The sequence below is a fragment of the Chelonia mydas genome, chromosome 8 (genome assembly GCF_015237465.2).
Source record: "Chelonia mydas isolate rCheMyd1 chromosome 8, rCheMyd1.pri.v2, whole genome shotgun sequence".
Lineage (NCBI taxonomy): Eukaryota > Metazoa > Chordata > Testudines > Cheloniidae > Chelonia > Chelonia mydas.
Window position 1 is genome coordinate 37,358,770 of NC_057854.1, and position 18,722 is coordinate 37,377,491.

General features: G+C 41.7%; 1 protein-coding gene and 2 pseudogenes across 8 annotated transcripts in view; all 3 read left to right on the plus strand.

The window, feature by feature from the left end:
• Positions 1–18,722, plus strand: part of LOC102931528 (protocadherin gamma-C5) — a 361,684-nt gene that overhangs the window by 65,290 nt on the left and 277,672 nt on the right. The window contains exon 1 of one of the 8 annotated variants that reach the window (XM_037907139.2): positions 15,662–18,317. The exons of the other annotated variants lie outside the window; for them this stretch is intronic. Within the exon in view, the coding sequence (XP_037763067.1) occupies positions 15,897–18,317 (2,421 nt within the window). The 5' untranslated portion in view covers positions 15,662–15,896. Of the gene's footprint in view, positions 1–15,661; positions 18,318–18,722 lie in introns of those variants that run through there. 8 annotated transcript variants of the gene reach the window in all.
• LOC119566948 lies at positions 1,659–4,265 on the plus strand (annotated as a pseudogene).
• The window catches only part of LOC102936717, a 274,924-nt pseudogene continuing 265,314 nt past the window's right edge, over positions 9,113–18,722 (plus strand).

The window sequence follows — 18,722 nt, forward strand, 5'->3', positions numbered from 1 at the left end:
AATTAACACAGTGTCTACACTGACACTGAGTCAACCTAACTACATCAAGCTTGACTCTATGCTGCTTGAGTAGGTAGTGTTATTAAGTCAGCTTAGCTAGATAGTTAAGAGCAGGGGCGACATTGGGGGGAGGGCTTGTGGAGCTTAAGCCACCCCAAAATTTTCCTTTCCTGCCCCCTGTAGCCGCCCCATAGCAGCTGCTGCTCTCCAGCTGCCCAGCTCTGAATGCAGAGTGGAGGGAGTAGTGGCTGCTGGCCAGGCACCAAGCTCCAGCAGCAACAGAGAAGTAAGCCTGGATGGGAGGTTAGGGTGCCTGAGAGCAGCCACTGGCATGTGTCCCTGCCTCCTGGGGTATTCTGCCCATGGCAAGTGAAGGGTCCTTGGCTCTCCACAGTGGCCTGGACTGATCAACTCTGGCCTGGGCTCCCGGGCCCTGCCCCCGCCATCACTGCTCCCTGAGGGCTCTGCTGGCCCAGAGCCCGGTCTCCCAAATTTTGCTAATAGTTCTAATGATCTTCATAATGGTTACTTAAAATTTTTCATGCTGAATTTGTCAAAGTATCATGAATTTAATATCCATGATATTTTGACAAATTTATTAGGAAGAAGTATTACATAGAGTAAGTAGCTGATTGATATAATGGATAAGAATGGCCACACTGGATCAGACTAATGGTCCATCTAGCCCAGCATTCTCTCTTCTGACAGTGGCTAGTGCCAGGTGCTTCAGAGAGAATGAGCAAAATGGGGCAATCATTGAGTGATCTGGCAGTCAGAAGTTTAGGGACACCCAGAGCATGGGGTTGCATCCCTGGCCATCTTGGCTAATAGCCATTGATAGGCATAATGTGTATTTCAGAAGAATATATGCACAGTTATGATATAAACATTTAGAATATATTTTGTTTAGCGTTATTAACTGCTGTTTTTAACAGAAAATTATAAACTATATTTCACCTTTTTCATAAGTTCACCTTCGAAGTAAACTGAAAATGTGTTTTAAAGATTATCTGACAAAATTTCTAGATTTACATAGGTGTGTTCTGTATATCAGTGAGAAACAACCAAACAAAACAAAAAACAAAAAAATACGCTCTTAGCAATTTTGTGAAAAAATCTAATTGTGAAATGTTTTGGAAGTTCTTGTACCTTTGAGGATCGTTTACATACCAATTTAAAATCCTCTACCTTGTATAGAAAACCTCTAACTCCTAAGGGCAACACCATCTCTGGTGAAATTCCAGTGAATTTAAAGCGAGAGATTTAAATAGACTCAAAGAATCATAGAATTTGATGTTGCATTTTTATATTTTTAGTATTAGTTTTTAAAACATTTAATAATGAATTTCGCATAGAATTAGATTTCGATTACAAGACATATCCTCACATATCCATCGCTCCTACATGCACGTCATGTTTAGTCAGAGATATGATTTTGCATACTAAATAATGATAGAGTGTTTAGGTTTTGGTACTGAAAATGCCTATTTTATATTATTTTATTTTATTTGCTATTTTTAAAAGTAAGTGTACACAACAGAGAATGAGTTTCAGTTTATTAATTCTGCACTCTGCAGTTACTCGGCAAAGACTCAGCGTGTCGCCGTTGGCCGACCAGAAGAGGCGGCTGCCGATCCATTGGAGCCTCCTGCAGTGCTACGAAAATAACAGAAACAGCAGCAGGATATTCCTGCCCTGTCGCTGATACAATACGTCATTTTTCAGGATATTGCAGACAATTGGGTGGCAATTGTGATTTTATATGTTTGTCATTTCCACGGATTCTTTGAGCCGAACGAGCAATTCACATATCGGAAATGTTCAGAATAAACCAAACTGGACATTCAGTAAAGATGGGAGAGGAAACCAGACACAGAGAGCGGGACCTGGCAGTCAGACGGCAAATACTCTTCTTTCCCTTCTTATTCTCTTTCTTCGGCCGGGCGGTCTCGGAGCAGATTCGTTATTCGATTCCTGAAGAAATGGCCAAAGGTTCCCTTGTGGGGCACCTCGTCAAGGATTTGGGACTGAATGTGAGAGAACTGACTCAGCGAAAGCTTAGTGTTGTCTCTGGTTTTGAAAAGCAGTACTTCGCTACTAACGCAGAAAATGGAAACCTGATTGTAAATGAAAGGATAGATCGAGAGGGAATATGCGGGGAAGCACCTCTTTGTGTCCTCAGTTTTCAGTCGGTTGTGCAAAACCCTTTTAATGTTTTTTCACATGAATGTCGAGATCCAGGACATTAATGACAATGCACCGCGGTTCAATACTGAATACATTGATTTAGAAATTATTGAATCCACACTGCCGGGTACGCGATTTCCACTAGGAACGGGAAGAGATCCAGATGTCGGCACCAATTCACTACAAAGTTACCAGCTCAGCCTCAATCAGTATTTTACCCTGGCGGTGAAAGAAAGCCCGGATGGCAGTAAACAGGCAGAAATGCTGCTGGAGAAACCTTTGGACGGGGAAAAGCAGAGATACCATCACTTAATCCTGACGGCTGTGGATGCGGAGATCCAGTCAGAACTGGTACAGCTCAAGTTAGAGTTAATGTCACTGACGCCAATGACAATCCCCCAGTCTTCACTGAAGAGATCTACAAAGTCAGCCTGAGGGAAAACCTTCCAAAGGGCTCCTTAGTGCTTCAGGTGAGAGCTACTGATACTGACGAGGGTTTAAATGCAGAAATAATGTACTCTTTCAGCAATGTCCCTGACAATGCTCGCAAACTATTCAGTCTGGATCCCCGAACGGGTGAGATTACAGTGACGGGTCCTTTGGATTTCGAAGAGGCGAAATTTTATCAGGTGGACGTGGAAGCAAAGGATGGGGGCGGTCTGGACAGCTCATTCTAAGGTGCGAGTACAGATCCTCGACGAGAACGATAACGCCCCTGTGACTGACTTCACAATAATCTCCAATCTGGTTCCCGAAGACTCTCCCCCCGGGACTGTCCTGGCTCTCATTAATGTCCGTGACCGAGATTCCGGAAAAAACGGAGAGGTTACCTGTGGTGTGCAAGGTAATTTACCTGTAAAATTAACATTTTCTTCTCGTAATTCTTATAAACTCGTAACCGAAAATATTCTTGACAGAGAGACAATCTCTGACTATTCTATCACAATCACAGCCACAGACAACGGCTCTCCCTCTCTCACCACTCAGAAAACCATCCTGTTGCAGATCTCGGATATCAACGACAACGTCCCTGTCTTTGAGAAACCTTCCTACACTGCCTATGTGCCAGAGAACAATCCCTCGGGGGCCTCTATTTTCAGTGTAAAAGCCTCAGACCGGGATCTGGACCGGAACGCCCGAGTCACTTACTCCATCTTGAGCAGCAACCTCGAAGAGGTGCCTCTCTCCTCCTACATCTCCATTAACTCCCAGACCGGAGCGATCTATGCGCAGCGCTCCTTCGACTACGAGCAATTCCGGGAGTTTGAGATGCAAGTGAAGGCCCAAGACGGCGGGTCCCCGCCTCTCAGCAGCAATGTCACCGTCAGGGTGTTTATTGTGGATCAGAATGATAACGCCCCTCGCATCCTGTACCCTTCCCTCGGAGCCGATGGCTCCGCCTTATTCGAGATGGTCCCTCGCTCGGCCGAGGCAGGTTATCTGGTGACTAAGGTAGTGGCGGTGGATGCTGACTCAGGACACAATGCCTGGCTCTCCTACCACCTGCTCCAGGCCACGGACCCGTCGCTCTTCAGCATGGGGCTGCAGAGCGGGGAGATCCGGACAGTCCGCGCCTTTGCGGACAGAGATGCAGTGAAGCACAGGCTGGTCACCCTGGTGAAGGACAACGGGCAGCCGCCTCTGTCCGCCACAGTGACTCTCAACCTGGTGTCTGCCGAGAACTTCCAAGAGGCTTTTCCGGAAATGAGCGACCAATCGGGTGACTCGGCACCTCAGTCTGATTTACAGTTTTACTTGGTGCTGGTTTTTAGCCCTGATCTCATTTTTTTTCCTTTTAACAATTTTAGCAGTTCTTATAATGAAATTTCGAAGATCAATGAATCCCACCGTTCTCCAGTGTTTCACTCCTAGTTTGTATTCCAAATCCAATGCCAGATTCCCACCAAACTATGGCGACGGGACTTTACCATATTCTTATACCGATGTTTACCCGTAAATTCCGGAAATAGCGATCTTAAATTTCTAAAACCAAACGACCAGACTATAATAGCAGAGAGTACCCTTTCGAGTGACAACTCTGGAATGCTATTTTTGAGCAATAAGTGCGGCGAACCCAAATCTGAGATCAGTGTTCCTGATGAGGTGAGTTTTGCATTAGATGCCTGTTTGTTATTTGGAGTATGAAAAGTTTTAGTAAATAAAACTAGATTTTTTTTTCTTTTAAAATGAACACCGTGATTAAGTGGTGAATATTACAATACTCCTAGGAAAAGAACGTTAATGTATTTATTAGTTCTCTTATTTGACAAGTATTGCAGAGAGGATTTGTGAATTACTGGTTAAATGTGCAAGTTAAAATTCTTATGAAATAATGGTTATATTAAAATACCCATAAAATAGGTTTCCCACACCCATTTTTGTCTGTACTTTGGCGAATAACTCCAAACCCTTGTCGGTGATCTCTACGGTAGTCCTTTAAACTTGTTGTTGATGAATGAATTACTCTGAGTGTAGTTGGGAGCTTTTATCTGCATTGTTGTTTTGGGAGCTAGTCGAGTGAGGTCATTATGACAAGAAGTGTTTTAGTTTTTCTTCGGTTTTTTTTTAACCTCTTCCTTCTTTCATAGCATCTGTATAGGGTGTTATTTTACTCAAGGAAAACGCTAAGTTGTTTGTATAACCGGTTGCTTTTTCTTGCTATTTTTAATGTTGGAGAGAGCTCTTTGGGGTAGGGATCTTCTCTACTTGTATGTTTTGCATAGTGATCAGCTCCAATGGGGCCCTGATTCTGAATGAAACCACTAAGCTACTGCTACTAAAAATATTTTGCACTCTGCTTTTTATGCTTTTTTAATTTTTTTACTTATGTTTTACTAAAGAAATAAGGTATCGTTTACATATGTTATTGAAGATTCATTTATTATATGATGTCACATTGATAATGTGCTTTTTAAAGTGTTACTTGTTGTTTACTTTCGGATGTATGGAACTGAATATAATGCTGTGACATTGGATCCCTTGAAGATTGACTGGTTGATGCATTGGGTCTTGAGTCCACTATTCTGCCAGTTTTAGAAGGTCTTTTAGGTGGTCATGTGTCCACTAAGTATATAATCCATCTCCTGTTAATTTGTTACTTCTTTGCACTATTGTTGTTAAAAGGCAAACACAGGTTCAGGAACACTTTTTCACAAAGCAATCACTCCATATCTGATCTTTCAATACCTATTCTCAAAGGAAACTTGCACAACACCTCTCAGTTTCCGACTTGACTGTAACCATACTCCCTTTCTAGCCACACCTGCTGCCAATGTAATCCCCATTCCAGAGTTGTCAGGTATACATAACTACTGCAGAAACAGGTTTCTCTACATAATGTTAAGAGACAGGGTGCATAATACCAGCATTTGTACGTATTTACGTCCACTATAATAACCACAGAGTTGCACATGGTGGGATTTAACTCTCTCACATCTATTTCATTCAGAGGCAATTACTTAGAACATAGGGCACAGGTGTATGCTTTCTGGCCACTTACTCTTTTTCCGGGAGCCATTCTGACTTTTGCTGTGCCACGGAGTCAGCAGGTATGGAGCAATACTCTGTGCCCCTGGAATTAAGGGGAAATATTCAAAAAGTGTCAGATTTCTGTTTTTTTTAAATTTTCTTTTGTTATTTGAGAAGATTTGCCTCAGAATCAGATTTTGCACCATATCTTGTCATTCAGGCATGCTGGGGATAGAGTAATAATCTCCATTTTATACAAAACTAAGAATTCTGAAGCAATTCACCAGACTTCAAAGATTTCAGAGAAAAACTTTCTTTCCATTTGTAGACTGATACAAGGACATTAGGGCAAGTCGTTAGGTAATCAAAAATGATTGTACATTAGAAGGTGGTTCCAGTTTACATTATGATGTATTATATATTATATAAACACCTTTAACAAAATAACTATTTATCCTGTAGGAAAGATTTTCCATTTCTATCTTTCCAAATGATAAAAGATATCATGTTTATTCTCACATACTGATGAAATGTTAGGATTTATTAGAAAGTGGGTGGATATACAACGTCACGCTCAAACTTGGTATTCCTCAGCGTTGAAAATAACTTGTTGTGTTTTTCTTTTCCATAAAAAAAACTGTATCTCTTAAGGAGGAATAGAAAAAATATTTTGAGTGCTGAATTTCGAGTGAGCATTCAGAACTATTTTCTATTATTTTGTATTGTTTCCTAATTCTCTACGAGGAATCATTTTGTTTCATTAAAGAATCTGAGACTCTAAACTTCATCCTGAAATCATGAAAATATTTTTTCCTTCATTTCCATTAAGATATATTCTACATTTCAAACATAATTATTTCATTTTGATTTCAGTGCATGTGTCAGTGGTCATTGGGTATATAAGTAAGGCATACAGAGTGAAAGGAAAATTATTAGCACACGCAGAAAGCCTCAAAATCTTTCGCAAATACTCCAAGTATGTGCAGTTATTGATTGACTCTGAATGCTTTATAAGAGAAAGAAAGGCAGAGAGAGATTCATCATCCTTTCCTCGGCAAGTACCTTTATAGAAAGACAACTTAGATGGAAGAACTGAGCCCATCACTGCTTTAAATTAAGTATTTGTGATTTCTGAATAATTCCTATGCACAGCTCTCTATATAAAGCAAATGTAAAGAAAATATGAGTAGGAATATCTGGGAGTTCCATGGGAGCCGGGGAATGGCATTTCCACTATTCTATTCCCGGAGAAACGCCTTTCTCTCTTTTGTAGAAAATATTGCAAAGAATCGGTCGAGGATAAATGGGAATTATGAATCCCAGGGGTCGTGTTTTCTCCAGACCGTAAACTAGATATTTTGTTTTGGTCATATATGTGTCACAGGAGGAGTAGACCGAGAGCAGTTCTGTGGTAGAATACCGAAGCGCCTGTTCAACTGTGAAGTGCTTGTGCAGAATAAAATGAGACTTTATGCCCTTGGAGTTCTTATAACATATTAATGACAGTTTCCCCCTCTATTATATAATTTTAAAATAAAAACAAAATTACAGCCCATGAGTACGGTTTATTCTGCTGGGCTGGTAGGAGTTAACTCTCTTACTGGCTATTCCTCCAGCAATAATGAACATTTCACGCCAGGTGTGAAAAACAGAGCAGATCATGCAAAATATTTAGAAATGGTACTTGAATAAAGTCCGGTTAAAGGAAAAATAGCCTATTCTCAAAGTATTCTTCCAGTTAAGTCTGGCTCTGCAAATATCCGCCTTACTTTGCTGGAAGCAAAGGATCCCTCTTAAAAATAAATCTTTCTGCAAAATTAATGCTTCTGAAAATGAGCGCAATGGTTCCCTGTTGGTCAGAGCAAGCACCACTTATATGAATGAACATTAAATAGAGATATCGTATTCATATAGTAAATCACCAAGGATTCATAAATCTTCATAAAAACAAGATCACGTTTCTCTTGTTTAATCCCCGACGATTCTTCTTTGGAGAGAGTAATCTCTCTATTAAAAATATGAGAGCAACTGAGAGAGATTGGTGAGGTCACGTGCTTTGTCTCAGACAATCTCCTATTTGGTTACAGAAGTAATTTGAAAATTATGACAGTTTGGTGACGGACAAAGCCCTGAACAGGGAGCAGGTCTCGGATTATAATGTAACTGTCACAACGGTACACTTGAAATGAGTTGATAGAAATAAACCTGACCTGTTCTAATTTTATATATGTAAAATTAATTAATATGATCATCTAAACTATCAAATAATATATTTATAAAACTCAAAATATGTGTAAGGTAAAGACACTTTAGAAAAACGATAATCGGAAAAAATGATTTAACATATTTATGTCCAGAATAGCAGTTCTGTAACAACCCACATAACTTTAAATTATGTTATAAAATGTCCATTGTGTCTCCAATGCTCTGTGGAGATGAAAGGCATAAGTCTACATTTGCAAACAGCTAAAATGTATTTAATATAACTTAATATGATTAAACTTCGAAATAATATTTTTATAATATAATTGTATATATACTTCGCTCACAAAACAATATTCCCCTTTAAGGGAAAGTAAGAGTGTTACTCCCTTTCCACAATCTCCCACCAAATTATTTTCCTCAGATTGTTGGTTGATTGGTTTTCATCAGTACTGTAGAAGAAACACAATGTTATAGTTTAATAAAGCATTATGATAGTTCATTGCCACATAGAAAGAGGGCAGCAGAAATTCTGAGCCTATGTCTGATCTCATTTACTACACCAGCAGTCAATGGAGTAACATGAGTATAAAGCTGCCTTAAATTAAATCAGAATGAAAACACACACACACACACACACACACACACACACACTTTTTTTTTTCAAATGGAGACTTTTGAGTTAATTCTTGAATCGGGAAAATAAAAAGAATTATCTCTGCGGAGTGCACGTTTTCCATCTTCTGCTTTTCAAACAATCATAGAATCATAAAAGTGTAGGGCTGAAAGGGGTCATCTAGTCTAGCCCCCTGAGCTGAAGCTTTTAATTTTTCACTGTTCACTTTTTGGAACCTCTCAAGTCTGTCACTTGGAGCTCCCGAGTATGATACCTTTAAAACTGTAGTGCAAATTAGGACACACAGTGAGATTAAAGATTAAGTTAATGTAGCATCTGAGTTGGTGCAGTATGATTGAGACTCTGAGCGCCGCTGTTCACCCAATAAGACAGAGAACTGCAATGAGAGATCCAGCCAGTCCCAGCCCCGCTGTTACAAAGCACAGCACATAGATCAGATCCACCCTGATTTGCGTTTGGCTGGAAAAGAGGAAGAAAGGTGAGTGCTTCTAGTTCTTTGCTGATTTGGACTGATTTGGACTTTGTGCTTGTAGCTTCCGAACCGTCCCAATATATCTGGGGAAACATATATAATCAATAGGATCGGAAAATATCCGGTGATTTGGAAATGGCGGATAAAGAAAGGAGCTGGGATTGCAAAATACGAGTCCCGCTTTTATCATAATTGTGACAGTCTGGGGTACAATTTCTGGACAGATTCGTTATTCAATTCCTGAAGAAATGCAGAAAGGCTCTTTCGTGGGGGATACAGCAAAGGATTCGGACTGGATGTAAAGGAGCTCTCAGACCGCGGAGGTCAGATAATTTCCAGAGGTATGAAGCAATATTTTGCTCTCAGTTTGAACAATGGACATTTATATATTAGCGAAAGAATAGACAGAGAACAGATCTGTGGCCGGATAGAGAAGTGTTTATTAAATTTTGAGATTCTTGTTCAGGATAAAGTGAAGCTTTTGCTGTTGAAGTCGAAATAACGGATATTAATGATCATGCGCCGAGTTTCCCAGTGGAGGAACTGGAGTTAAAAATAACTGAAACCACGGGAAAGGGGAGAGCATTTCTTTTGCCGGAGGCTCGGGATCCAGATAAGGGACTCAATTCCCTCCAAAGCTACCAAATTAGTAAAAATAAACACTTCTCTCTGGATGTGCCAACGGGAATTGATGGTGGCAAATACGCAGAGCTGGTTCTGAAAAATTATTGGACAGGGAAGAAGAGAAAATTCATTCAGTTAATCCTTACAGCTGCAGACGGCGGAGATCCAGTCAAATCTGGCACCTGTGAAAATCAGAGTTGTTGTTATGGATGTAAATGACAATGCGCCAGTTTTTCAGCCAGTTCTGTCTATAAGTGGCTATTATGGAAAATGTCCTGTAGGTTTCCTGGTGCTTACAGTAAACGCCACTGACCAAGATGAAGGAATTAATTCAGAGGTAATATACTCATTTAGAAAAATAGAAGACAAAGCTGCCCATATATTCCAGTTGAATTCTGGGACTGGAGAAATATCAGTTGTAGGAATCTGGACTTCGAGGACTCTGAAATACATGAAATGGAAGTGCAAGCTCAGGACGGGAGTGGATTATCGTCTCGAGCCAAATCTTGTTAAGGGTCATTGATGCAAATGATAATGCCCCGCAGATTACTGTAACATCTCTTCGCAAAGAAATAATTGAAGACTCTCTTCCTGAAACTGTAATTGCCCTTATAAATGTACAAGACAGAGATTCCGGCGTCAATGGTGAGATCACGTGCTCTATCCCAGATAATCTCCCATTTCGATTACAGAAGTCATTTGATAATTATTACAGTTTGGAGACTACCAGAGCCCCGGACAGGGAGCAGATCTCTGATTACAATATAACTATCACAGCCACCGATCGAGGCACTCCTCCCATCGCTACAACCACCTTCCTCTTACTGAAGATATTAGACAAAAACGACAATCCGCCTGTCTTCAGCCAGACACTCTACACCTCTTACATCACAGAGAATAATCCTAAAGGGGCTCCCATTTTCACATTAAAGGCAAACGATGCTGATTGGGAAGAGAACGCCAGAGTGACGTATTCTGTTACTGAAGGTCAAATTCAAGGAACTCCTCTCTCCCTCCTCCATCTCCATAACTCCGAGACTGGGGCTCTCTACGCTCTGCGCTCCTTCGATTACGAACAGTTCCGGGAGATTCGGTTCAAGTGCAGGCTCAGGATGGGGGTTCCCCACCTCTCAGCAGTAATGTCTCCGTCACTCTCTTTATACTGGATCAGAATGACAACAGCCCGCACATCTTACACCCCTCCCTTTCCCACCGATGGCTCCACGGGAGTGGAGTTGGCCCCTCGCTCTTCGAGCGGGTTACCTTGTCACTAAGGTGGTGGCGGTGGATGCAGACTCCGGGCAGAACGCCTGGCTCTCCTACCAGCTGCTGAAGGCTACAGAGCCGGGGCTCTTCTCTGTGGGACTCCACAGCGGCGAGATCAGGACAGCGCGCTCCTTTGTAGACAAAGATGCGCTCAAGCAAAGTCTGGTGGTTTTAGTGAAGGACAACGGGCAGCCCCCTCTCTCTGCCACGGCCACTGTCACGGTGGTGGTGTGGCTGACAGCATCCCCGAAATCCTCTCCGATTTTAAGCAGCCTCTCAGCTCCTGCAGACCCCCAGTCCAGCCTCACCGTGTATTTGGTGATCGCTGTGGCTTCCGTTTCTTGCTTGTTCTTTACCTTTATCCTAGTGTTACTGGCCCTGAGGCTCCGCAGGTGGAGAAACTCGCAGCTGTTTGAGTCCTCGAGTGTGACTTTCAGTGGAGTTCCCGTCTCGCAGTTTGTGGGGATCGATGGAGTCAGAGCTTTTCTTCATTCCTATTCACATGAGGTTTCTCTAACCACGGACTCCAGAAAAAGTCAGTGGAAATTTCCCTAGTGAAAGTTGTTCAAATACTCTGATAGATCAGCATCCTTCTGAGAACCAGGGCCTCTTTTAATTGCAGAAGATTCAAATATTAATAAAGAAGGTCAATTCATCAGCCAGGTAGGTTTCATGGTTTTGTTTTTAATGTTGATTTCCGTTGAAATTTTAGCTTTTCAATGTACCTAAAAAAAACCTACATGTTTGTGTGCCTAAATCTCAACTGTGATTCTGTGCGTTGTACTTCCCAGAATACCGGCTGGCGTTCTAGGAAGTTGTGTCAAGCATTAATTTTTAGATTTAAAAATGTAATCGGACATAAATCATTGAATCATTTTTTCATTGAACAATCTTTCTCAATCTCTCTCTTTCTAATCCGTAAGAAAAAACAATCAATTAATTAGTTAATGTATTAATTAATTTCCTTAGAATGAGTCTGCTCTTGACATCCTATTGTATACATTTCTTTCCTTCCTCATCATCATTTTCCTGTTATTGTAGGTATGCATTTGCAAAAATCTTTGATTTACACCATAATCTAGGGCCCCCATTTCGGGAGAGAATTTAGTCACCTGATTAACTTTGAACACTTTCTTAAATACCCATCAATATAAAATTAACAGGTGCTTTCCTGATTTCTGGAATAGAAAAGTAAAACTAAGAGTGTTTCTGATCTCTCCTTTGTAGTGTCTTCCATAGTTTCTTACCTAGCACAGAAATTGCTTTGCCCCTAACTTCTGGAAACTTCTCCCTAATTATCCTTTGGGTCATAGATGAGGAGATGGGCTCTGATGTAAGGCTGTGAGGTGACTCAGAAAGATATGCAAACATGTGCCTACTGTTCAGTATGTTCAGATGCTTCAAGTATTCACCCTTAGGTATGGTGCTGAATTTGGCTTGAGAGTCTTACGGACTAGGGTCTAGATTCACAAAATGATTTAGGCACCTAACTTCCACTCTAGTTGCCTAAATCCCAGAATCAGGCTACACTGGGATTCACAAAGCCCCCACTCAACTGCCCCCGAACCTTGTAGGTGCTTAAAATTGTTGGGCATCTAAATGTTTTCAGTAAAATCTCCCCAGGTGCCTGTACTTCGGCTTCTAACTATGCACACTTCAGCCCCACAAGAGATGTCTGGACGCCTGAGCCTCAGAGCAATGGGAAAGATAGGCATTCTTCTGCTTAAACTTGCCTGCAGGGCGCAGTTCGGCAGGGAGGCTCGGAGAGCACCTACCAGACCAGGCTCTCACATAAAAGCTTACACACATGGGGGGAGGACTACCCTGAATGCCTTAAGCCCAGTAGTTGAAGTACTCACCTAGGATGGGGGAGATCCTGGTTCAAGTCCCCCCTCTGGCTGATAGGGAGAAAAGATTTGTGTTAGGATGTGCTACCTCTGTGCTGAGTGCCTTAGCCACTGGCTGTAGGACATTCTGATATGGAGCTCCCTCAGTCTCCTTGTTGGAGCTGTTCCACTGTGGATTAAATAATAAAAGAATTGCTGGGCCAGAGCAAACATGCAAAAGGCTCTGTAGCCTGGTGGTTAAAGCACTCATCTGTGAAGTGGAAGACCCAGGAGCTAGTCCCTTGTTCCAATGACTTTTTAAAATTATTTACCCACAGTGCCACAGTTTCACCAGGAGAGACTGAGGAGACCCACATCTAAATGTCCTATGCTCAATGGCTAGGGCACTTACCTGAAAGGTAGTAGATCTCAATTCAAATCCCTTCTATCCCCCTCCACTGGACTTGACGTGGGCATCTCTGGTATCCCAGCTGACTACCCTAATCACTGGGATAGAAGTTATGAGAGATGTTCAGGTTCTTCTCCTCGTCTCTCTTCCTTCCCTTCACACAGGTTCTTGCTGTGGTAAAGGCCCCTAACTCCAGAGGGTTCACAGCTAAGAATCCCAAGCAGAGGGAGGAAACAGGGATATTAAGGCCTATCTCCTCCTCTTGGCATTTCCCATTGGCTATTTTAGGCTAGGAGCCACCTGCATGCTGGCTTTTGTGAATCCCATTCTGAGGTGCCTATCTCTCACCATTCATTGGTAGAGGGAGTTAGGCATCAAACTCAGACTTCCTGAATCCCACTGATTTTCTAGGTGCCTAAAAGTTAGGTGTGCCAATGCTCAGTGTCTATGCTTAAATTGTTAGAACTCCATGGAACCGACTATCTTTTATTTTGCTCTGTAAAATGCATGTCACTCTTACTACCACCACTATTTTTACTACCGGATACATTGGATAATAATGATGGTTCTCCTTACACTTTGCAAACACAGACATAGGATAGAAGTAATGAGTGGAAAGACAAAAATTTGCCAAGAGATTTTGGAGGACAGAGTCCCAAGTGGAGACAACCTTTTAGCCACAGGTCTGCAAGACTATTGGCAGTTTTAGGATGAATGTGATTTTCCTACTGTTTAATGCTGAAACTTTGAAATTGTTGTGAATTATCCCTGAATTTTAAGAAAATATTTGAAATTGTGCCTAGGAACTAAAAAGGATGTGAATTGGCTTGGTGTAAATCTTTGCAGTCTCTACTTTGGATCAGAAATGATATCCTATTTTGATTTATACATTAAAGATTGCATTATATTTTTCTTTGCTTGGGCACATTTAGGATTATGCCTTTCCTTCTGTTAAAGAAACAAAGTAGGTGAGGTAATATAGTTTATTAGACCAAAGAAGAGCTCTGTGTAAGCTCTAATGGTTTGCCTGTCTTACAACAGAAGTTGGTTCAATAAAAGATATTACCTCACTCACCTTGTGTCATAAATATAAAGGGAAGGGTAACCACCTTTCTGTGTACAGTGCTATAAACCCTTTCCTGGCCAGGGGCAAAATCCTTTCACCTGTAAAGGGTTAAGAAGCTAAGGTAACCCTGCTTGCACCTGACCCAAAATGGCCACTGAGGGGACAAGATTATTTCAATCTGGATGGGGGGGGGGCAAAGGGTTTGGTCTGTCTGTGTGATGCTTTTGCCAGGAACAGATCAGGAATGCAGCCTTACAACTCCTGTAAAGTTAGTAAGTAATCTATAAGTAATCTAGCTAGAAAATGCGTTAGATTTCCTTTTGTTTAATGGCTGGTAAAATAAGATGTGCTGGATGGAATGTATATTCCTGTTTTTGTGTCTTTTGTAACTTAAGGTTTTGCCTAGAGGGATTCTCTATGTTTTGAATCTGATCACCCTGTAAGGTATTTACCATCCTGATTTTACAGAGGTGATTCTTTTACCTTTTCTTTAATTAAAATTCTTCTTTTAAGAACCTGATTGATTTTTCATTGTTCTTAAGATCCAAGGGTTTGGGTCTGTGTTCACCTGTACAAATTGGTGAGGATTCTTATCAAGCCTTCCCCAGAAAAGGGGGTGTAAGGCTTGGGGGGATATTTTGGGAGAAGATGTCTCCAAGTGGGATCTTTCCCTGTTCTTTGTTTAAAACGCTTGGTGGTGGCAGCATAGGGTTCAAGGACAAGGCAAAGTTTGTACGTTGAGGAAGTTTTTAACCTAAGCTGGTAAGAATAAGCTTAGGGGGTCTTTCATGCAGGTCCCTACATCTGTACCCTAGAGTTCAGAGTGGGGAAGGAACGTTGACACCTTGTCTCCCTAGTATCCTGGTACCAACAGGACTACGACAACTTTTACTTTCTGTTAGTAAATTGCGATTGGTTTCAATCTTACTCATGGGAAAGGATTTACAAAAAAGTGGTACCGTAATAGGACAGATTACACTTTCCCCCTGTGCCTCATTATACTGATGTTAATAAAAGAAGCTCTGTCACACCTAGGATCCGGTAGAACGGAGAAATGGAGAATAGATAGGGGCTATGGTCTGATCTGATAGAAATCTCTCTCTCTTTTTCTCTCCCATTACTTTACCTTAACACTTTTCCACAGAATTCTAGAATACATAAATAGATATACTATAAGGGACACAGAAACATAGATAAACCTCAAATTAAAGACGTGAAGTACACTTTTAAGCCACCTCTTTACAACATTTGTATGGCTTCTGAGTAAGACATTATTTTACCACAGAATGGAAAGATTCATTTGACTAAAGTTTTAAAATATTTTACATTTTAAATGTACACGGAGAAAGACATTTTTCTTCTGTACAATCCATGATCTTCAAGAACTTTTTGATTAGATCAGTCTAGCTGCAATTCTACGGCAGAGACTCAGAGTGCCGCTGTTGGCCAATGCCATGACAGAGCTGCTGCTGAAGATCATTTGGAGCTTCCTGCAGTGTGATTTCTCAGTCACAGAGCTCAGATCGGAGAAGAGATACAGCCGGCAGAAATTTCAGACAGTATTGCTTAACGGAGAAATCATCCCTCTGGAAATTGATATGAAAACAGAAAGATAATTTGATTTTCAGTACTCCTCATTAATGCGGAATTTTGGTTCTCACGAAAATATACAAAATACAATATTGGATTCCCTTCAGAATACATCCGATTAGAAATTCAGCAGAGCAGCGCTGATCAGGATGGAATTACTGTGCAGAGAGAAACCCTACAGATTCAGATGGCAAGTACTGTTCCCCTTGTTATTCTTTTTGTTCTGCGGTGCGGTCTCAGAGCAGGTCTATTATTCAATTCCTGAAGAAATGGGAAAGGGGTCTCTTGTGGGGAATCTTGCTAAAGATCTGGGGCTAAATGCCAAAGAACTGCAACACAGGAAATTGCGAGTTGTCTCTACGGCAAAAAAACAGTATTTTAGAGTCAGTACAGAAAATGGTAATTTATATGTAAACGACAGAATAGACCGAGAGGAAATGTGTGGGAAAACATTGCTTTGTGTCCTAAATTTAGAAGCCGTGGTTGAAAACCCATTAAATATTTTTCATGTGAATGTAGCAATCAAGGATATAAATGATAATGCACCCGGCTTCGGAAAAAATTCTGTTGATTTAGAAATAAGTGAGTCCACCTTGGCAGGAGCAACATTCCCCCTAGGAAATGCTCTGGATTCGGATGTTGGGAGTAATTCGCTACAGAGTTACGAGCTCAGTTCCAACCAGTATTTCATCTTGGCAGTGAAAGAGAACAAGGACGGGAATAAATACCCCGAGTTAGAATTGGAAAAACTTTTAGATCGTGAAAAGCAAAGTTCCCACCTCTTGATCTTGACAGCTGTGGATGGGGGAGATCCAGTGAGAACTGGGACGGTTCAGATTAGGATTAATGTTACTGACGCCAATGACAATCCTCCCACATTCACTGAAAAAGTGTACAAAATCGGACTGCGGGAAAATCTACCAAAGGGCTCGTTAGTGCTTCAAGTGAAAGCCACTGATATGGATGAGGGTTTCAATGCACAAATCACATATTCTTTCAGCAACATACCAGACAGTGTTCGTAAATTATTCTCACTGGATCCCGGAAACGGAAGCATTACAACCCGAGGTGTTATTGATTATGAAGAGGCAAATAGTTATGTACTTAGTGTGGAAGCCAAAGATGGAGGAGGACTGGTTGGTCATAGCAAAATTGAAGTCGATATTACAGATGAAAATGACAATTCCCCCCAGCTGACACTTACTTCTATGACCAGTCCCATTCCCGAAGATTCTCTGCCTGGGACAGTGATAGCTCTGATGAATGCATACGATAAGGATGCTGGAGAAAATGGCAAGATCAACTGTCGCATTAAAGAGGAATCTCCTTTTAAAATAATCTCGTCTTCTAAAAATTACTACAAACTCCTCACAGACAGCACCCTGGACAGGGAAAGGACCGCGGAGTACAATATCACAATCACCGCCACAGACAAAGGCTCTCCCCCCCTCTCCACCCAGAAAACCATCCTCTTACAAATCTCGGATATCAATGACAACACTCCTGTATTTGAGAAACCTTCCTATACCGCCTATGTGCCAGAGAACAATCCCTCGGGGGCCTCTATTTTCAGTGTAAAAGCCTCAGACCAGGATCTGGACCTGAACGGCCGAGTCACTTACTCCATCCTGAGCAGCAACCTCGAAGAGGTGCCTCTCTCCTCCTACATCTCCGTTAACTCCCAGACCGGAGCGATCTATGCGCAGCGCTCCTTCGACTACGAGCAATTCCGGGAGTTTGAAGTGCAGGTGAAGGCCCAAGACGGCGGGTCCCCACCTCTCAGCAGCAATGTCACCGTCAGGGTGTTTATTGTGGATCAGAATGATAACGCCCCTCGCATCCTGTACCCTTCGCTCGGAGCCGATGGCTCCGCCTTGTTCGAGATGGTCCCTCGCTCGGCCGAGGCAGGTTATCTGGTGACAAAGGTGGTGGCGGTGGATGCTGACTCGGGACACAATGCCTGGCTCTCCTACCACCTGCTCCAGGCCACGGACCCGTCGCTCTTCAGCATGGGGCTGCAGAGCGGGGAGATCCGGACAGCCCGCGCCTTTGCGGACAGAGATGCTGTGAAGCACAGGCTGGTCACCCTGGTGAAGGACAACGGGCAGCCGCCTCTGTCCGCCACAGTGACTCTCAACCTGGTGTTTGCCGAGAACTTCCAAGAGGCTCTTCCGGAAATGAGCGACCAATCGGGTGACTCGGCATCTCAGTCTGATTTACAGTTCTACTTGGTGTTGGCTTTAGCCTTCATCTCGTTTTTGTTCCTTCTAACAGTTACACTGGCTATTGTGATGAAATTGCGAAGATCAAAGAATCTCCCAGTTTTGCAATGTTTCGGTTGTGATCATTATTCCAAGGCGAGTCCTGGATTCCCACCAAACTACTGCGATGGGACTTTACCATATAGCTATAATCTGTGTTTAGCCGCAGATTCCGGAAGAAATTACTCTAACTTTCTAAATCTCAGTCGTCAGAGAAGTGTGGGAGACACCACCCTTTCTGTTGAGAACTCTGTGATGATATTTAAGAAAAATAATGATCCAACGTCTGAGAAGGACAACATTCCTCCGGTGAGTTTGTGCACTGATGTGTTAAAAATTTTTGCCACCGTATAATCTGGTTAATTTTAAAAAACAAAACACTTTTCTATTTGTAAGAACGATTTAGGGAGGAAGTAGGGTAGTGTACGCTGTGGAATAATTAGCTTTTTATAATTCAGTTTTACTATGAGGTGTATCATATATTTTGTTTATATGAATTTTAAATTCCTGTTGAAAATACTAGTTAAGAAATTTTGTTTTACTTTATCAGCTTTTTTCTCATCATCCTTTACATTCATCTACTGTAGAGGTCTTTATGGTACAAAGAGGCACAAAGTTATGTAAATATGGGTAAGAGAAATAATTCAAAGTAATGGGAAAGACGTTGTGAATTTGTTTCTCATGGGATTGTTATTTCTGTTTGTGGCTGCATAT